This window comes from Chiloscyllium plagiosum, unplaced genomic scaffold, assembly GCF_037043375.1.
Source record: "Chiloscyllium plagiosum isolate Xiang-an unplaced genomic scaffold, Cpla_swu_hap1 HiC_scaffold_26, whole genome shotgun sequence".
Taxonomy (NCBI): Eukaryota; Metazoa; Chordata; class Chondrichthyes; order Orectolobiformes; family Hemiscylliidae; genus Chiloscyllium; species Chiloscyllium plagiosum.
In genome coordinates, this window is record NW_028270164.1 from 26,325,003 (window position 1) to 26,347,499 (window position 22,497).

General features: G+C 41.8%; 1 protein-coding gene across 3 annotated transcripts in view; it reads right to left on the bottom strand.

Annotated features, from left to right (window-relative positions):
• The window catches only part of LOC122563195 (copine-8-like), a 664,955-nt gene that overhangs the window by 496,629 nt on the left and 145,829 nt on the right, over nucleotides 1-22,497 (bottom strand). For all 3 annotated transcript variants that reach the window (XM_043716737.2, XM_087973593.1, XM_087973594.1), the window contains exon 7: nucleotides 14,217-14,293. In XM_043716737.2, the coding sequence (XP_043572672.1) occupies nucleotides 14,217-14,293 (77 nt within the window). The remainder of the gene's footprint in view (nucleotides 1-14,216; nucleotides 14,294-22,497) is intronic.

Consider the following 22,497-nt stretch of genomic DNA (forward strand, 5'->3'; position numbering starts at 1 on the left):
CAACTGTCATCACAAGCCTTACTGAATAAGCGTCTCAAGAGCTGGACTGTGTTCTGAAGGAAGCTAAATAAAAATTTGCGGTAATTGGAGTTTGGCTGATTTGTGCGTTAATTTATCCTGTCTTAACAAAATTGCAGAAAGTATAGAAATTTCCTGCAATCAAGTGGGCCTCATGACCTAACATCTCACGGAGATCCCAAACTTTGAAAGGAAAGTTTCATAACACATGCAACTTTGCATTTTGGGTTTTGGAGGTATTGTCCTTTCCTTCAATAACGGTTTTGTGAGTTTAGATTGAAACACAGCTTCCCAGAAATGACAAGAGTGTAGCTTTGTTAGTCGCGCTTAAAAGTGTATATTACTCAGGGAATACAAAAACCATTTGAAAGATTTAGTCCATTAACAAGCTTTCTGAATGATATTCCCCAAGGCCAACTCTGACTCTCACAAACAACATTAACATTAAGCTCTCTCAACCTTTCAACTCCATGCCTCCTTTCTCAGCAGCACTGATTAACTGTCCTGCCTTATCATATGCAAACTGTGACATGATGGATCTAGTTCTTTTGATCAAAAATGGCAACTAGAAATCCAAGAAAATAGAAAAAGGAGACAAAAAAACTTCAAATTAACAATGCTGCAATTTTATCAATTGCTTCATGACCGCTTCATAAAATAGAAAATAATTGGGATAGAAATTATCATACAATGCACTTCTTTTGCACATAAATTAAGCTTGAAGGATACCACACTAAGTGTTATTGCCTACACCCAATCTGTGCTTATGTTAATCCCTGTGTAAAATTTTAGCACACATCAAAATTGGTATTAGACCCTGCAAATATGTAAATCAGGGGTTCACCAGTTGTTAATGGATCCTTTAGAAATATCAGCTAAGAAGTAGAGGCTCAGGATTTTTCAGAAACACGATCAGAAATATCTGGAAAAACTCAGCAGGTCTGGCAGCAACTCTGGAGAGAAAGCAGAGTTAACATTTTAGAGTCAGTAACTGTGCTTCAGGACTGATTGTAGCTAGGAAAAGGTTAGCACAACTGCTCAAGAATTGGTTTAGAGTTGGGGGAGAAGGGTAAACAATTGATGGAGATGGACACTACATAGAGAAAAAAAACAGTTGGACAAACAAAGCAGTGGGTAGAGGTCAGCCTGGGAGAATGATAACTGTTAATGGGGATCATTAGTGGCTGACAATGGGTTGTTTGTGGTAGCAGCCCATGTGTGATGACAAGGTCTGGTGTGAGAGGGTTGGGGTAAGGATACGGGAAAAGGTGCTCAGGCCGCAAAATTATTCAACTTTATATGGAGTCCAGAAGCTTGCAGGGTTCCCAAGCGGAAAATAAGTTGTTGTTCTTCCAGGTTGCATTAAACTTTTCTAGAGTACTATAGCAACCCCCAACACAGACACTGGCCGGGGAAATATAGTGGTGTGTTGAGATGGCAGGCAACTAATAGCTTAGGGTCATTTTTGCAGTTCTGCTACAACCAGTTCTGAAGAAGGGTCACTGAACCCAAAACATTAACTCTACTTTCTCTCCGCAAAGCTGTTAGACCTGCTGAGCTTCTCCAGCAATTTCTGATTTCAGGCATCTGCAGTTCTTTGGCTCCTTGTCTTTCATACTCAGTGACAGCCAACCAAAACAGGTAGTTTTGAAATTTTCTTTCTCAGAAACAGTGTTCTAGGGAGGCAGGTCACGGATTGTTCAATGTCACTCTACAGAAAATGCAATCACTCCTTCCCTATAGCCATTTCTAACTACTACGATAGCTCCACAAAACTTCTGAGTATCATTTTTCAGGACTGATTTTTTGACAATTCATTCACAGGATGTGGGTGTCATTGGCTAGGCCTGCACTTATTGCCCTCTGTAATTGTTAAGAGTCAACCACATTACTGAGAGTCCAGAGTAATATGTTGGCGCCACCAAGTAAGAATGGCAGATTTCTTTCCCTGAAGGACATTAAGTAAACCAGATGGGCTTTTCCTGACATTCAACCAATGGTTTCCTGGTGACTATTAGACTTCTGTTTCTGGATTTTCTTTTCCTTTTTTGAATTCAAATTCTAGCAGCTGCCATGGTTGGATCTCCAGAACATGACCTGGATTTGAGATTTTGGAGATGTATAGCTCAGGTTGTAGATCAGGTTGTCGGTTTCCTCACCAAGCTGGTGGGTTTATTTTCAGAAGTTTCATCACCATGCTAGGTGACATCATGGAGCTCCCGGTGAAGCTGAGGTATTCTGTCCCTCTTGCTACTTATGGCTGTTGGTATGTTGTGATGGGTGGTATTAGTTTTGATTAGAACCAAAACTCTATTACCAAACACACAGGTTTGAACTGTGTTTACCAATCTGTCAGAAACAAAACCAGAAATGATACCACCCACCACAACAGACCAAGGCACACAAATAGCAAGTGGGACAGAACGCCAAGTGCTTCACAGGAGGCTCACTGATGATGTTACCTAGCATGGTGACAAAACATCTGTAAACAAACCCACCAGCTCAGCGAGCAATCCGAAAATCTGACTATCTGGGTCTCTGCAATGATACTACTAGTCCATCGCCTCTCCTAATGCTCGCCCAAATAAATAGACAAGGTCTAAATACAGTCTATTGATCTTTTGCTTTATACACACACTGCCCATGTAGCATTTAGTCTCAACTTTGATAATCTTATCCTTAGTAGCCACACACGCAGATGACAAGCAACATGAATTCGACTGGGACAACACTACTATTATAGGACAAGCCAAACAGAGAACAGCCGGGGAATTCCTAGAGGCATGGCACTCATCCACAGATTCAATCAATAAGCACATCGACCTGGACCCAATATACCGATCACTGCAATGGACAGCTTGAACTGACAACCGGAAGCGGCAGATTCAAACCACTACAAATGCCAAAGGAAAGATCACAGAAGCGCTTCACAGGAGGCTCCCAAGCACTGAGGATGTCACCTAGACAGGGGACGAAATGTCTGCAACACAAATTCCCAGATCGGCGAACAGAACCACAACAATATATCCTGTTCCGTCTGTCTGTTTTACCCTGTTAATGAGCGTGTGTAACTTCTGTTCAAAATGGAACACTGATATCACCTACATATGTAGAATAACATTTTTAAAAAACCTGGTAGAACAATCAACAATTTCTTTCACATACATTCATCGCAATAAACTGACCACCACACTTTCTGATATTTAGTCTGGCCAAGAAATTATTCAAGACAACAGAATGGCCCGTCTGATATTCACTTGACCCATTTTTTTTCAAAACATGATAAGTGATAGCCATTCACCATGTGATACTGTTTCAATTACATGATGGATGATTTCCCCACTTACAATCTATAGATCATACCATTATCTGATCAATCTGGATGTTCCAATTATTCCAGCATTATAGCCTCAGGAAGGAATTTTAGATTTCTACTGGTTTTGTGAGAAGCATATTTTGCGTGCTTTCATTCAGTACTAATGCCCAAATTAGATGAGTGTGAACAGCCTATTCTTTTAATTTCTTCAAACATCCCATCTCTCATGAAGGTATAAACATATGACAAAGTGGTTCTAGAGCTGCAATCAATGCGCCAGTCATCATATTTTACTTTTATCCAAGACTCTGGATGACAGTAGATTAGTTTGTTCTGCAGGCAGCAGCTGGGATTAATTATGTGCTCAGCATCTATCCTCATGCTCTCAACAAAAGTAACAGAACAGCAAATTAGAACATGAACACTGCATTCTCTTTTGTCTCCTGAACCTAAGGACATGAAGGCTAACTCTAGACTGCACCTGCTGACCTCAGTTGAGGCATGAACAAGAAGACAAAGTGGATAATGAACAGAGCAAGTAACAGTTATATAATCTTCAATGGAAGGAAACGTGGCAGGGAACTCGAGGGAACATCATAAAATCAAGTAAGGCACTGAGTCACAGTATGCAGGCCAGCTGACCAAAACGTTGGACAACATATTCTTTCTGAAGAAGGAAAGTGAGGTGTAGAGAGAGTATTCCAAATCAGATGGTCTACACAAATGAAGGCATGGAATAAATCCTGGTCGATATTTATCAAATCAACAGACATTTCACTTATTTACCAGTTATCAAATGAGGTTTTGTTTGTTTAGCTTTTAGCAAAGTAATTTAAATAGATTGAGAAAAAAATCTGTATTAATGATGAATCTAAGAATTTTGAAAGCATGACTGCAGCACAAAATCCTGAAGAAATGCTTCTCCTGTCATTAAGGCTGATTCTTTTATTCGCAGTGATCCAAAGCAGCTGAGGAATCCAGATCTGAAGCTTTCCTCCCTGAAAGTTGTCACCAGGGTGCTGAGAGTCCTAAAGCAAATCCCCTTATTAGAAAGGGAAAACAGATATTGTTTCTTCTCAGCAGATCAAAAAAAAACTTCACTGAACTGGGAAAGTGCTTCAAGCCCATTGCAACTAAAATTTCACAAACATATACAAAAACAGGTAGAAGATTTGCAGTTAAGAAATTAGAATGAAGACATGATATTAATCAAACTCATAGGCCTTTTGATATTATTGTTTTAATGAGAGGGCAGTTTGAAAGTACTAAAACAGATTTCATGGTAATTTGACAGCTTTTTGGCAGAGCAATTCATTTTTGTTGCCTGCAATAAGGAGCTTGGTTGGCTTAAGTTAAATTTAATTTAAATTAATCAGAAGCCCTGAAGTGTTTAGTTCTCCTTGGAACAACTAATTGAAAATACTAACCATGCTTCAGTAAGAATCTTCACCGTTGCAGTACAAGGTGTTGGTGAGACCGCACTGTAGTACTGTGCACAGTTTGGTCCCTTTCTTTGAAGAAAGATGTAGAGTTGGAGACAGTTCAGAGAAGGTTCGCTAGATTGATCCCAGAGATGAGGGGTTTGTCATATGAAGAGAGATTAAACAGTTTAGGCCTATACTTTCTGGAATTTAGAAGAACGAGGGGAGATCAAGTTGAGATATTCAAGATAATAAAAGATGCGGATAAAATAGATGTGGAGCGGATGCTTCCTCTTGTTGGGCATTCCAGAATGATAGGTCGTATTGTTAGGATAAGAGTAGCAAATTTGAAACAAAGTTGAGGAGAAACTACTTGTCCCAAAGGGTTGTGAATCTGTGGAACTCCATACACCGAAGTGCGGTGGATATTGGGACAGTGAGTAAATTTAAGGAGGGGTTAGACAGATTTTTAATCGGTAATAGATTGGATGGATATGGAGAGAAAGCAGGAAGATAGGGGTGAGGAGCATATCAGTCATGATTGAATGGCAGAGCAGAGTCGATGGGCTGAATGGCCTAATTCTGCTCCTATATCTTATGCACTTGTGACCACACTGTTCCCAATTCAAAAACATGTGACAATCGTTCAATGTAAAATTGCTGCTGAAGCCACAAGATTCAGCTCTCTAGCCTCCGTGATACAGGCTCCATTTTTCTTGTCACTGTTTTCCACGCTCTCATTTTCTCACTCTCTTTCACTTTCTTTGGGCTACTGTTGGCAAAAGCAACAGGCTTCAAATGGGCAAGATGCCTGCAATGTTGTAAGCAGCCAAGGGAACAACTCTGGTTCAATGGAGACTGCAGGAGGGCATGCCAGGAGCAGTACCAGGCATACCTAAAAATGGAAAAAAAAAATAGATACTGGAATTCAGAAAGAAAATCAGAACTTTCTGTAAAAACCCAGCAAATCTGGCAGCATTTGTGCAGAGAAAGCAAACTTAACATTTTGGATCCAATGACCCCTCTTCAGAACTGACTGTTGCTAGGAAATGGTTGGTAGGGGTGGAAAGAGGTGAAAGGAGTCAATAATAGTTGGAGATGAAGCCCAGAGAAAGAGAATAAAACACTTGATCACACAAAGGAGTGGATAAAGGTCAGAGTGAATAAAACGAAAAGGAAAGTCTGTTTATGTGGTGCATATGGAATTCCATAAGGCTTTTATGCAAGTCTCACATAAAAGATTAGTGAGGAAAATTATAGGTTATGGAATAGAAGGAACGGTAGTAACATGGATGCAAAATTAGCTGAGGGACAGAAGAGACTAGTGGGTAATGGACATTTTCTTTGGGCGAGAACAGTATTAGTAGTGGATTCCCCAGAGGTTGGAATCACGGCCCTTACTTTTCCTGCTTTTTTATAAATGATTTTAATGTGCAGCAAACAATTTCAAAGTTTGAGAATAAAACAAAACTTCGGAGAATTGTAAGCTGTGAGAAGGACAGTGTTGAACTTCAATAGGACATTGAACACTGGTGGAGTGGAGGAATAAGTGGCAGATAAAGTTCGATGAGAAGTGAGAGGTGATACCAAGGACATAGAAAGAAAATATAAAATTATGGGTACAATTCTGAAGGATGCACAAGTGCAGAGTGACCTGGGTGTGTACATGCATGAAAAGGTAGCACAGCAAGTAGAAAGAGCTGTTATTAAAGCATATTCAAGACTTCATAAATGGGAGGATAAAATACAAGAGCAAGCAAATCAACCCATTTAGGACTTCGCTGGAGTAATGTGTACAGATTTGGCTACCATGCATTGCAGAGAGGTTTAAGGGATGAGGCACTTTAATAATGAGGAAAGATTGGAGAATTTGGGATTGTTCTTCTTGGAGAGGAGGAAGCTGAGGAGATTTCATAGAAGTTTACAAAGTTATGAGGGTTCTGTGCAGAGTAGATAGGGAAAAATTGCGGCGAAAGTGGCAAAAGCTCTAAATTTCGATTTTCCTGCTCCTTGGATGCTGCCTGACTTGCTGTGCTTTTCCAGCACCTTGCTCTCAAGGGAAAAATTTTACTGCTTGTTAAAGGATCAAGTACAAAAACCACAGTTCAAATGTGTTTTATAAAAGAAGCAAATGTAAGATGTGCAAATAACATTTTCACAATGAATATTGAAGGCACTACCTGGATGTGTTTTGGAGGCAGGTTACAGGTAAAATGCCACATATGCTGCTTGCACTTGACACAGATGTGAGATTGGTGTCGCATGTTAATATCTACTGATATGTTTACCCATTGACCGATCTCTGCTGACAACCAAGACAGGGTTTCTAGTTCTGTGTCTGCCCTAAAAGGGAAGGCAAGATAGATGTACTGTCAGCACTTAAGCTCTGGTGAAGGTGAAATGTGCATAAAGGTAAGGCAAGGCAAAGCAGAGATGCTGTGACCATCCAAAAAGGAGAAAAATTAATGAGTACTAAGAGAGTAAGGGAGCAGCCCTGAGATGCATCTTGGTCAAATTCATTGTCTCTGTGCACAAAGTGTTCTGGTAGCAGAATTCCAATATTAGATGCTGATGCCCTTCAAAGTGCAGAACTAAGTTGCAGAACCAGATTTCATTGGAGATGTGACTTGAGGAAGCGGAGAAGCTGATAAACGTCAATTGTCAATGTCTGTGGAAGGATTATACATGTTTGCTGCCCATAATGGAGGGCCAGAGAAACGAATGGTGATCTGGAGTCATCAGGTTATTGCTCTCATTTACACATCAGAAATTGTCACTGTTCAATTTCCATCCAGCAAATGGAAGAATGTGGAACTACACATAAATGAGCCAGGATTAACTAATAACATGATGCTAATACATGCATCTCTGGTGAGATTTGTCATTTCATCATTCAGCACATGGTTGGAAAATGGGACATTTTGCTCCTAACATCAAAAAGTTTCCCACGGTCAATCTCACAGTTGTCCCAATTTTCTTGCCAATACCCAATTCATTCTCTGCCTGGTAAAGACCCGTACTATATATCAAAATAATAATTTATCTGCCACCTACTTTGACACATCCTGAGGCTGTAAAAGATCCTATTTTCATGCAAATTATTTCTTTTTAACATACATTCTTGATATCATTCATAAAGCAAATTTATAGCTCATAAATTGGATAGTTGATTGTTAAATACAATTACAAATTATGTTTTCCTTACATTTTTGTCATTTCTTTCCATAAATCTATTCCTTATTATTTCCTATTTGTTGCAAGGTGATCAAATCCTTTTCTCAAAGTGCCTCAATTTACCTGTTCTTTATTTGTTTGAATTTCAACATGCCTGCTTGTCGTGCAGTTCTGATTTTTCTTGAATATTTTAAGGTTTTCAATTTGCTTTGCTTATTATTTCTTTTTTAGTCTTTCCTGCCTTTGGTTCTGTTTTTTTTAAACAAACAAGTGAACAGAGGATCAAAATATAGTCTCAAAATAATTCTGCCAAATGAGTTGGAAATTCCTGCAGCAAGTCTTTCGTGACTTGTTCCGAAAGATCCAAATACATCTTGTAAATTTATATTGAGAAGGTGGACAAAGTAAAATTAAACAGCCTATAAGATTTCAAGTGAAGGAACAGAAAATTGGAGAACAATCCTTTTCTTGACCCTTCCTTATGATATTGAAAGCCTCTGGTAGAGAGATACAGGTTGTCATCTCATTATTCTATCTTGATGTTATTTCTACAGGCATGCTTGATAGAAACCCTGCCACTCCCAGGAAACTATGCCAATTACATTACCAATACAACAAGAGCTAAGTGCCACAGAGGATATACATGAGTCACACAATGCATTACAATGGGCTGTTATTCAAATCTGGGGTCAAACTACAGTGACCATGTGTAAACAAAAATGAACCATTCTAATGTTAGGACAGAAGGGGCTTACTGCACACCTCTTCTTGCTCACTGTGATAGTCAGGTTAAATATTTAATGTGCTTTATGGTTTTCTACATGTTAGCCTGCATGAGTGGGCCGAATGGCCTTACTTCCGCTCCTATGTCTTATGGTCTTATGACATAAATCACACAGATGGGTTGTTGTCAAGACAGACGTTTATTGCAACACTAATATCATCTAAGTGTCTTAAAAGGTACAAGCCTATCTGATCTGGAATCTATATCATAATGCAACAAAATTCTCAGAGAAACTGGGATAATTCCTTTCCTTGCAAGATGTTACAATGATGATGTCTACAAGTTTATTATGTGTTGGTGATGTGTCTATAAATATAGGGTAAACCAAGGGTGTTGTACTTGCCAGTTCGAAAGTCTGTCTCAGCAAGGCTGGCTGGTTTAATTATTGGAGAATAGAGAGCCCCCGACTGTTTTAGTGGTATGAAAATGTAAGATGTTCAAGCAGCCTGAGTGCTAACAGTAGAATGAATCTCTCCAAATCCCAGAGAAATAGGCTGAGAATATTAGATCATAAACTACTGTGCTTTGAATCATCCATTTAATTCCACGATGAAAGAAAAATGGGTACCCAAGGAAATTAAATCGGCATCAGTACCTTAATATAAGGCCTATGTGATTCAACTTGTGAAGAGAATTGTCTTTGAGAGGGGAGGAATTTCTATGATATCTCAGTGCAGAGATAGCCAGTCTACCAGGTCTGAGTGTGAAAGTGAACAGATAGACGTCAAAGGTCTCCATGGTTCTCTGTAACAGAAAACAGTTTTAGGTTCATGCTTAGAATAGAAGGAACAAATTTATAGGCAAATCAAAGGAAGCTACAAGATTTGACTAATTCTAGCTGGCTACATACATTTCCAGGAACGTTTGGTCAATAAATCACAGTTCTAGAGTTTTAAAATGTGAAATCCTGTACAATTCCTTCAGCTATCAGTTGAATTTGTCTTTAGAAATTTTGGACTCCAAGGGGATCGTTATAAAGAGGATGAAGATCTTGTTGTGAATGGAGAGTTAAATCTCCTAGAATTGATGCTGAGTTTAGATACTGCCATCGTCCCACAACATTCCTAGCTTTCACCCAGGTGAATGTGAAAACTGGCAAGGCAAAGCATTTGAACATGATAATAAGTCAGCAGCTCATGGAGGTGAGTGCATAGTAGGGAGAGCTATTCGGGTAAAATTGATAAGTTTGACAGTCAGTGATTAGTGAACTTGATAAGGTGAAGCTATGGCCAGATGAAAGCCACTACCAACAGCACTGCCTCTTCAAAAGTGTTTTGATTCCTTTGTAGGATACTGCCAATTTCTTGGCAATCGCTTCATTTGTCATATACTTCACTCAGTTTTAACTGTACTCCCGTGCTGACAGCCTTCACCATGGAAGCAGTTTTACCAAGCACCTCTAAAAGAGCAACAGCATAGAGTCATAGAGATGTACAGCATGGAAACAGACTCTTCGGTCCAACCTGTCCATGCCGACCAGATATCCCAACCCAATCTAGTCCCACCTGCCAGCACCCAGCCCATATCCCTCCAAACCCTTCCTATTCATATACCCATCCAAATGCCTCTTAAATGTTGCAATTGTACCAAACTCCACCACTTCCTCTGGCAGCTCATTCCATACGTGTGCCAACCTCTACGTGAAAACGTTGCCCCTTAGGTCCGTTTTATATTTTTCCCCTCTCACCCTAAACCTATGCCTTCTACGTCTGGACTCCCCCACCCAGGGAAAAGACTTTGTCTATTTACCCTATTCATGCCCTTCATAGTTTTGTAAACCTCTATAGGTCACCCCTCAGCCCAGACGCTCCAGGGAAAACAGCCCCAGCCTGTTCAGCCTCTCCCTATAGCTCAAATCCTCCAACCCTGGCAACATCCTTGTAAATCTTTTCTGAACCCTTTCAAGTTTCACAACATCTTTCCGATAGGAAGGAGACCAGAATTGCACGCAATATTCCAACAGTGGCCTAATCAGTATCCTGTGCAGCCGCAACATGACCTCCCAACTCCTGTACTCAATACTCTGACCAATAAAAGAAAGCATACCAAATGCCTTCTTCACTATCCTATCTACCTGCGACTCCACTTTCAAGGAGCTATGAACCTGCACTCCAAGGTCTCTTTATTCAGCAACACTCCCCAGGACCTTACCATTAAGTGTATAAGTCCTGCTAAGATTTGATTTGCCAAAATGCAGCACCTCACATTTATCTGAATTAAACTCCATCTGCCACTTCTCAGCCCATTGGCCCATCTGATCAAGATCCTGTTATATTTCTCTGCCCTCATCGATCCTCTTTGTTACTTCTTCAAAAAACTCAGTCAAGTTTGTGAGACATGATTTCCCATGCACACACAGCAACAGAAAAACCACCAGCAGTAACAATGGCACCTATGCCTTTTTCTCAGCCATGTGCTATGCAACTGGGCAGAGGGAACACTCATCTAATTCAAAGGATGCAAGACCTCACCACATGGTCTACAGGCAAAGGATAAGCTCTCCCATTACATGCAAGCACATGAGTTACTGATGACACACCCGGCCTGCTGGAATAAGACCTCCTTTTTAAATGGGTCAGGTGGGTAGGAATTCTCAGTTACCATCAAAATGCCTGTCACTAGAGAGCTACCTTAATGCAACCCTGAGTCTCTGCCTTTTGAGTTTGTGCACTCTCTGGTAGGGAAGGAAGCAGAGAGTTGTGGGGGTTAACAATGGTTTCAGTGGGGACAGGAGGCAAGCATGGGTACAAGAAACCAACAGAATGAGGGTAAGTGAGAATACCTATCACATTTCCAACGCCCCTCCTCCAAGTCCCTCCTCCCTACCTTTTATCTTCTCCTGCTGAACACTCTCTGCTCATTCCTGAAGAAGGGCCTGTGCCCGAAACGTCGAATCTCCTGTTCCCTGGATGCTGCCTGACCTGCTGTGCTGTTCCAGCAATAAAGTTTCAACTAAGTGAGAATTTTGGTGACTCAAACAGAGATGTGAGGTGCCTGCTGAGAGAAGAATGAGAATCGTGGTGTTGCCACGAGGAGTGCTGTGCAAGGGATTGCTGTAAATGCCAGAGTGGGAGATGTGTCAACTCTCGTTGCTATGCCACTCCCTTTCTTGCCAAAATAGGCTCCTAGATCCTCAGTCTTTAAGTTGGAGGGACCACACTGACCTGCTGACTCTCTGTGCGACATCCACTATGCTTGCCAGTTTGGAAAGATTATCCATCTTCCCCAATCTTAGGAATAGAAATCCTACAGCAGAACTTTCAGGAAAGATGGAGACACCCAGGCTCAGTCTTCTCAGATCTACTTTCCATTTCTGTGATTGCTGCAGCCAAACCATTCCTGCTCAGGTTGTGATCCCTTTAATGACAGATCCTTCCTTTGACAGAAACAAGTTTGCCACCCTCCATGACTGGTCAGGGAACCTTAAGGTAAGATGCTTATACCTTGGCTCAGTTGAAGAACCTCAGCGATGCGTACTGGAGAGTTTAACAGGTTCCTAACCTGTGAATGGTACAATAATTAAACAAAAAAACACAGATGCTGGAGACCTTAAACCAAAACAGAAATTGCTGGACAAACTCAGCAGGAGGGGCAGTATCTGCAGGAAGAAAGCAGAGTTAAAGTTTCAAGTTTGGCGACTCTTCATCATCTGTTAGTAGTGAGCAAAGAAAGAATGAGAAGTCTTCTGGTGCAAAGTTTCAGGAGTTGTCCTTCAAACCTATTTAGATGTACTTGCTCCTCTGCTAAACCAATATTGCAATAGGCATCCATTCAACTGGGTTTCTAACCTTGACCACTTGTAAGGTAAAAGTGGTAAATCAATACCATGTCCCTCACTATGGTGAGGCCATTTGATGGATTAAAAAGTGTGAAAAATTGAAGAAGCAAGCAAGAAGACAGCTGGGAATGGGTCAGCTCCTTTTGTTTCTGTCGAGAAGATTATTATAGTTCTTGGGAGCCTAGAAATATTGAGGGACAGCTTGTAGAAGCGAATGCATTGTGTGATTGACATGTCAAATTCTTGTGGTTTTCTTTTCACAACTATTAGAATCCATTACCAGCACTCTCTCACATTCATATGAAGCCACATCATTAACTTTCACAAAATAGGCTTGTCAGGCTATTGAAAGGAGTTAAACTACTGACAGTACACAGACACTTACAAATGACAGAGATTTGACTTTCATTGAACTCCACTCCTAATCTTTATGTGTGCCTATTTTGCAAAGTTGACAACACTGTAATGTTCTCAGATGGATTTTATCCACCCTCAGCTGTTTTGCTAACAAGAAATGGGAATCAAGTGCACAGCAGTTATAACTGTGACCACACAACAGTATACAGCATTATTGATTACAGAAACTGGAGACTGGCAAACTTTGTAAATCTTCTCAATCAATTTTTCGTCCATTCTGTATCTCGACTTGTCGCACCCTTACTATGTATTTTGCAGCATTTTGGCTGTTGTTGGAAGCAAATGCAATGTACTCATTTAACAACACAGTGTGGTCTCCAAGCATAGATCCCCTTTTCAGACGACAATCAATCCCATCCCTTCTCTTAATAGTGTTTTGTTTATAGGAAATACTAAATACTGCAGTCCTGATGAAGGGCCCTGCCCTAAATGTTGACTCTCCTGCTCCTCAGTGCTGCCTGAGCTGCTGTACTTTTTCCAGTGTCACACTGTATATAGTCTTTTATTATTTATACATCAGTCGAAGAATTTTGAATTTGCTTTATGTCATTTGCAAATGTCTTCCTATATCATGATGCTCTGGCTAAAAACGTCAACCTATAGCAAACATGGTCAAGTAAGTAAACTATTTGATGGATCTTGACATTCACAAATAGGCTATCTCATATTTTAAAGAGTAGTAGTGAATGCATTTTGCCAATTCTTTGTCAGGTATAAAACACTTTGGATTTTCTAAAGGATTGAAAGACGATCAAGAAATCATTAATGGTTCCTCTCTCTAGTTTTAACTTGCTTTAAAGCCACCATGCCACCCATATATGGAAGGCTGACTTTGCTTTATTTTTTATTCTTGTCAGGTCTCAGTAGCCTTACTGTTACAGTATTTTAAAATTTAAAAATGCACACAGACGTAAGCACATGCATGCATTATCTTATGCCTTCTTATCAAACTTTTTAACAAGATTTCAAATTTAGCATAAATCATGCCCTGAGTTCTTATTGACAAGAAACTGAGACTTAACTATTCAAACCCATTTCATGAAGCATTCTCACTGCCAGCAAATTAAAAAGATATGGTCTAACCTTGTGCTGTCAACTAAATTACCTTTGACATTAATTTTAAACTTATGTAGTTTGATTCTATTCCATGAAATATCTGTGTTCCTGTCTCTTTTTGCCATTTCTACTGTATCTGAATTTTTCCAAACCTGGAACAGGTTCTCCCAATGTCATGTCAGCAAAGACAATATTTTACACAAATAATTTTGAGTATTAGGTAGAATTAATTTCGAGCTACATTCGACTTACATTAGTGGTTTCTCTAATCGGCTTCCTGATGAGCCCACAATCTCCCCCAGGGTGCAGAACATCTGTCCCAGAAAATCCTACAAAGTAGCAAACCATATCATAGTTCAATTATATATTTTACTTTCCCGCAATGACTGATCAAATGAAATCATCCCTGACAGAACACATTGCTCTAAGGATGATAGGTAATTAAATTACCTGAATAACACTCTATTTTATTAATGCAAATAGGGGTGGAACTTCTTGATAAGCACCATTATTTCAACAACATCTTTAATCTTAATACAATTGTCAGTAAGTTGGAAGTTGAAATAAGTCCATAATAATGGCCCAAAGCTTTCCAGGAACAGCAATCATTGTCAGATTACTTCTCTGCTTCTACTTTCTGCAAACTGGAGCTGCACATTCAGGTGGGTTCTGGGGTTGGCAAAGGCAAGAGAGAGAGTCAGGTGGAGAGGTATGGGGGAGGAGGGTGCATTGTGTTCGGGAAAGGCAGATAAGCTAGGTATTCAACCATTTCAGGAGGAATTTTCAGTCTAGCATTTTCCAGGTAGCTACTCAAATAAGTCAGGACTGTCTGAAATCTTCAATTGTAACCAAGAGAAGCTTTCAGATGGTCCTGGACAGAAGGGGATTTCTTGTCAGAATTTCAGAATTTATGGGCAATTCTCTCCAAGTTGGAGCATCCAGACTGCATAAGGTCCCAAAGCCATCTTTCTTCTCATATGCCTGGTTTCCAACTATCTGAAGACTGGAAGATCTGGACCATTATGTTGTAGCTATTGTGTCGATTAGAATGCATTGGTAAGATAGGAGCCATTAAAATACTAATTGTAATTATCAGCCAATTCATAAAATTAAAGTCTTTAATTCACTGGCACAGTAAATATCCATGACAGTTCCTTTGTGTGTATGCTCCATTCTCAATATTCAAGAACAGACTAGAAAATGAACATTTTGTTTTGATTGATCTACCATTTCGAAATAGCTTGAAAATAACACTCGTTGTTTGACATAAAAACTGCAAAAAAAGCTTTCCAATCCCTGCCTTCAACTGTGTGCACAGGTTCTTGGTTATACATTATAGTACCAATTTTCCCTTCTGGACAGCTGGAAAATATTAGAATCCACATGCAAAGGCAGAGCAAACAGATTTGCAGACCCATTATGACTGGTCATTGTCTCCTTTACTTTGTTCAGGGGTTTTCGTGAAAAAAGAAAATAAATGCTTAAATCAAATCTAAACTGCCATGTAGAAAAGTAGGAGAAGGACAATATTAACTCCTTGATATCAATTCCTCACCAATATATTGACATGTTTATTGAAATGTTAACATGCATTTAAACTCAAGTCAAATATCACAATTATTAACAGTGCATTGAATGAAATACGTAAACAAATACTGCCCATCTCGTGAAAGTAATGACATGATTTTGTTTAAATTTCAGGATAAAACAAAGATCTGTTGAACACAAAGATGGTTAAAGAGAAGAGCAAAGCAAAGCTAAATTTTAGTGGAGGGGCATTTTTGGAAACAATGACCATAAGTCTGTAAATGTTAAGACGATTATGGATTAGGGTAAGACTGGTCCTCAGGTGGAAGTACTAAACTGGGGGAAGTTAATTACAACATTATTAGGCAGGAACTGGATAAATTACAATGGGGGAGGTTGTTTGAGGGTAAATCCACATCTGACATGTGGACGTCTTTTAAAAGAAGCCAGTTGATCAGAGTTGAGAACAAGCATGTTGCTGTTAGAACGAAAGATAAGGATGGCAAGATTCAGGAACCTTGGATGAGAAGAGCTATTAAAAGTTTATTCAAAAGGAAAAAGGAAGGGTGTGTGTATATATATATATATATATATATGTAGTTCAAAGTTTGTGAGAAGATTTGTAGCTCGGGTACTCGTTGTTGTGGTTCTGTTCGCCGAGCTTGGAATTTGTGTTGCAGACGTTTCATCCCCTGTCTAGGTGACATCCTCAGCGCTTGGGAGCCTCCTGTGAAGCGCTTCTGTGATGTTTATTGTATGCGCTTCTCCATCCTGAACTACGAAAGCAAGCACCCCAACACACAATAAAGAAGTTGCATCAAGACACTGTTCAAAAGGGCCACAACACACTGCAGCACACCAGAACTGCAAAAAGAGGAAGAAGAACACCTCTACAATGTATTTGCCAAAAACGGATACCCCTGCAATTTCATCAACAGATGCCTAAGGGAAAGACAATGGAATGAGGACATGCCACACCCCAAAGGACTAGCCACGTTACCATGCATCAAGAACATTTCTGAACTGACAGCCAGACTATTACGACCACGAGGACTCATAACAGCACACAAACCAACAGCCACTCTCAGACAACAACTCACCAGGATAAAGGACCCGATACCCAGCATAAGCAAAACCAACGTAGTGTACAAAATCCCATGCAAGGACTGCACAAAACTAAATAGGATAAACAGGAAGACAGCTAATGATCCGTATCCATGAACACCAACTAGCCATGAAACGACATGACCAGCTATCCTTAGTAGCCACACACTCAGGTGACAAGCAACATGAGTTCGACTGGGACAACACTACTATTATAGGACAAGACAAACAGAAAACAGCCAGGGAATTCTTAGAGGCATGGCACTCATCCACAGATTCTATCAACAAACACATCGACCTGGACCCAATATACCGGCCACTGCAGCGGACAGCTGGAACTGACAACCGGAAGCGGCAGAGACAAATCACTATAAATGCCAGAGGAAACATCACAGAAGCGCTTCACAGGAGGCTCCCAAGCACTAAGGATGTCACCTAGACAGGAGACGAAACATCTGCAACACAAATTCCCAGCTCGGCGAACAGAACCACAACATGACAGTGAGGCAAAGAATAGGGAGAGAGTGCAGTTGAACACGTGGCTGCAAGGCTGGTGTAGGAGGGAGGGCTTCAGATATTTGGACAATTGGACTGCATTCTGGGGAAGGTGGGACCTGTACAAACAGGACGGGTTGCACCTGAACCAGAAGGGCACCAATATCCTGGGGGGTAGGTTTGCTAGCACTCTTCGGGGGGGTTTAAACTAATTTGGCAGGGGAATGGGATCCGGACTTGTAGTCCAGCAAGTAAGCTAGCTGTGTGTCAGGATGCCCAAGACTGTAGGGAGGCTGTGGAGAAGGTAGCACTGACAGGGACTACTTGCGGACACAGAGATGGGCTCAAGTGCATATACTTCAACGCAAGGAGTATCAGAAATAAGGTGGGTGAACTTAAGGCGTGGATCGGTACCTGGGACTACGATGTTGTGGCCATCACGGAAACGTGGATAGATGAGGGACAGGAATGGCTGTTGGAGGTTCCTGGTTACAGGTGTTTCAGTAAGATTAGGGAGGGTGGGAAAAAAGGAGGGGGGGTGGCATTGCTAATTAGAAATGGTATAACGGCTGCAGAAAGGAAGTTTGAGGGGGATCTGCCTCTGGAGGTAGTATGGGCTGAAGTCAGAAATAGGAAAGGTGCAGTCACCTTGTTGGGTGTTTACTATAGGCCCCCCAATAGCAGCAGAGATGTGGAGAAACAGATTGGGAAACAGATTTTGGAAAGGTGCAGAAGCCACAGGGTCGTAGTCATGGGCGACTTCAACTTCCCAAATATTGATTGGAAGCTCTTTAGATCAAGTAGATTGGATGGGGCGGTGTTTGTGCAGTGTGTCCAGGAAGCTTTTCTAACGCAGTATGTAGATTGTCCAACCAGAGGGGAGGCCATATTGGATTTGGTACTCGGTAATGAACAGGGACAAGTGGTGGGCTTGTTAGTGGGTGAACATTTTGGTGATGGTGACCACAATTCTGTGACTTTCACCTTGGTTATGGAGAGAGATAGGTGCGCACAACAAGGTAGATTTTATAATTGGGGGAAGGGAAATTACGATGCTGTAAGGCAGGATTTGAGGAGCATACGTTGGGAGCATAGGCTGTCAGGGAAGGATGTGGTGGAAATGTGGAACTTTTTCAAAGAGCAGATACGACGTGTCCATGATATGTATGTACCTATCAGGCAGGAAAGAAATGGTCGTGTGAGGGAGCCTTGGTTGACCAGAGAGGTTGAATGTCTGGTAAAGAGGAAGAAGGAGGCTTACATAAGGTTGAGGAAACAGGATTCAGACAGAGCAGTGGAGGGATACAGGATAGCCAGAAGGGACCTGAAGAAAGGGATTAGGAGAGCTAAGAGAGGGCATGAAAAATCTTTGGCGGATAGGATCAAGGATAACCCCAAGGCATTTTATGCGTATGTGAGAAACCTGAGAATGACGAGAACGAGGGTAGGTCCGATCAAGGACAGTAGTGGGAGACTGTGTATTGAGTCGGAAGAGATAGGAGAGGTCTTGAACAAGTACTTCTCTTCAGTATTTACGAACGAGAGGGACCATATTGTAGAAGAGGAGAGTGTGAAATGGACTGGTAAGCTAGAAGAGATACCTGTTAGGAAGGAAGATGTGTTGGACATTTTGAACAACTTGAGGATAGACAAGTCCCCCGGGCCTGACGGGATATATCCTAGGATTATGTGGGAAGCAAGAGAGGAAATTGCAGTACCGTTGGCAATGATCTTCTCGTCTTCACTGGCAACGGGGGTGGTACCAGGGGACTGGAGAGTAGCGAATGTTGTGCCCCTGTTCAAAAAAGGGAATAGGGATAACCCCAGGAATTGCAGGCCTGTTAGTCTTACTTCTGTGGTAGGCAAAGTAATGGAAAGGGTACTGAGGGATAGGATTTATGAGTATCTGGAAAGACACTGCTTGATTAGGGACAGCCAGCATGGATTTGTGAAGGGTAGGTCTTGCCTTACAAGTCTTATTGAATTCTTCGAGGAGGTGACCAAGCATGTGGATGAGGGTAGAGCAGTGGATGTAGTGTACATGGATTTTAGTAAGGCATTTGATAAGGTTCCCCATGGTAGGCTTATGCGGAAAGTCAGGAGGCATGGGATAGAGGGAAATTTGGCCAATTGGATAGAAAACTGGCTAACCGGTCGAAGGCAGAGAGTGGTGGTAGATGGTAAATATTCAGCCTGGAGCCCAGTTACAAGTGGAGTTCCGCAGGGATCAGTTCTGGGTCCTCTGCTGTTCGTAATTTTTATTAATGACTTGGATGAGGGAGTCAAAGGGTGGGTCAGTAAATTTGCAGATGATACGAAGATAGGTGGAGTTGTGGACAGTGAGGAGGGCTGTTGTCGGCTACAGAGGGACTTAGATATGATGCAGAGCTGGGCTGAGGAGTGGCAGATGGAGTTCAACCCTGCCAAGTGTGAGGTTGTCCATTTTGGAAGAACAAATAAGAATGCGGAATACAGGGTTAATGGTAGGGTTCTTAGTCAGGTGGAGGAACAGAGGGATCTTGGGGTCTATGTACATAGATCTTTGAAGGTTGCCACTCAGGTGGATAGAGTTTGTAAGAAGGCCTATGGAGTATTATCGTTCATTAGCAGAGGGATTGAATTCAAGAGTCGTGAAGTGATGTTGCAGCTGTACAGGACTTTGGTTAGGCCACAGTTGGAGTACTGTGTGCAGTTCTGGTCGCCTCACTTTAGGAAAGATGTGGAAGCTTTGGAGAGGGTGCAGAGAAGATTTACCAGGATGTTGCCTGGAATGGAGAGGAAGTCGTACGAGGATAGGTTGAGAGTTCTCGGCCTTTTCTCGTTGGAACGGCGAAGGATGAGGGGTGACTTGATAGAGGTTTATAAGATGATCAGAGGAATAGATAGAGTAGACAGTCAGAAACTTTTTCCCCGGGTACAACAGTGTGTTACAAGGGGACATAAATTTAAGGTGAAAGGTGGAAGGTATAGGGGAGATGTCAGGGGTGGGTTAGAACATAGAACATAGAACATAGAAGAATACAGCGCAGTACAGGCCCTTTGGCCCTCGATGTTGCGCCGATCCAAGCCCACCTAACCTATACTAACCCACTATCCTCCATATACCTATCCAATGCCCGCTTAAATGCCCATAAAGAGGGAGAGTCCACCACTGCTACTGGCAGGGCATTCCATGAACTTACGACTCGCTGAGTGAAGAACCTACCCCTAACTTCAGTCCTATATCTACCCCCCCTTAATTTAAAGCTATGCCCCCTTGTAATACCCGACTCCATACGCGGGAAAAGGTTCACACTGTCAACCCTATCTAACCCCCTAATCATCTTGTACACCTCAATCAAGTCACCCCTAAACCTTCTTTTCTCTAATGAAAACAGCCCCAAGTGTCTCAGTCTTTCCTCATACGATCTTCCTTCCATACCAGGCAACATCCTGGTAAACCTCCTCTGCACCCGTTCCAGTGCCTCCACATCCTTCCTATAGTATGGCGACCAAAACTGCACACAATATTCCAGATGCGGACGCACCAGAGTCTTATACAACTGCATCATGACCTCAGGACTCCGGAACTCAATTCCTCTACCAATAAAAGCCAGTACGCCATATGCCTTCCTCACCGCACTATTTACCTGGGTGGCAACTTTCAGAGATCTGTGTACATGGACACCAAGATCCCTCTGCTCATCCACACTACCAAGTATCCGACCATTAGCCCAGTACCCCATCTTTTTGTTATTCTTCCCAAAGTGAATCACCTCACACTTAGCTACATTGAATTCCATTTGCCACCTTTCTGCCCAGCTCTGCAGCTTCTCTATATCCTGCTGTAACCTGCCGCATCCTTCCTCACTGTCAACAACTCCTCCGACTTTCGTATCATCCGCAAACTTGCTCACCCAACCTTCTAACCCCTCTTCCAGGTCATTTATAAAAATGACAAACAGCAATGGTCCCAAAACAGATCCTTGCGGAACACCGCTAGTGACGGCACTCCATGAAGAAACTTTGCCATCAACTACTACCCTCTGTCTTCTTCCATCCAGCCAATTCCTAATCCAAACCTCCAACTCACCCTCAATGCCATATCTCCGTATTTTCTGCAGTAGCCTACCATGGGGAACCTTATCAAACGCCTTACTAAAATCCATATATACCACATCTACCGCTTTCCCCTCATCAACCTCCTTCGTCACCTTTTCAAAGAATTCAATAAGGTTTGTGAGGCACGACCTGCCCTTCACAAAACCATGCTGACTATCCTTGATCACATTATTCCTATCCAGATGTGCATAAATCCTATCCCTTACAATTCTCTCTAAGACTTTGCCCACAACAGAAGTGAGACTCACCGGCCTATAGTTACTAGGGTTATCCCTCCTCCCCTTTTTGAACAAGGGAACCACATTTGCTATCCTCCAGTCTTCTGGCACTACTCCTGTAGACAAAGAGGACATAAAAATCAAGGCCAATGGCTCTGCAATCTCCTCCCTTGCTTCCCAGAGAATCCTAGGATAAATGCCATCAGGCCCAGGGGACTTATCTATTTTCACCTTTTCCAGGATTTCCAACACCTCTTCTCTACATACCTCAAAGCCATCCATTCTACTTATTTGTGACTCAGTATTCACATCGACGACAATGCCCTGTTCCTGAGTAAATACTGAAGAAAAGTATTCATTCAGTGTCTCCCCAATCTCTTCCGCCTCCACACGCAACTTCCCACTACTATCCTTGACTGGACCTATTCCTACCCTAGTCATTCTTTTATTCCTAACATACCTATAGAAAGCCTTAGGGTTTTCCCTAATCCTACCGACTAAGGACCTTTCATGTCCCCTCCTTGCTGCTCTTAGCTCTCTCTTCAGGTCCTTCCTGGCTACCCTATAACTCTCAATTGCCCCAATTGAACCTTCACGTCTCATCTTGAGATAGGCCGCCCTCTTCCATTTAACAAGGGATTCCAATTCCTTATTAAACCACGGCTCCCTCGCACGACCCTTTCCTCCCTGCCTGACAGGTACATAATTATCAAGGACACTCAATAGTTGCTCCTTGAACAAGCTCCACATATCATTTACACTCTTGCCTTGGAGTCTACTTTTCCAAGCCACACATCCTAAGTCATGCCTCACCGCATCATAATTTCCCTGACCCCAGCTATCACTCTTGCCCTGTAGTACACACTTATCCCTCTCCATCACGAGAGTAAAAATCACCGAATTATGGTCACTATCCCCAAAGTGCTCACCTACCTCTAATTCTAACACCTGGCCTGGTTCGTTACCCAGAACCAAATCCAGTATGGCCTCACCTCTTTTTGGCCTCTGGTTCTTTACCCAGAGAGTGGTGGGGGCATGGAATGCGCTGCCCGTGGGAGTGGTAGAGTCGGAATCATTGGCGACCTTTA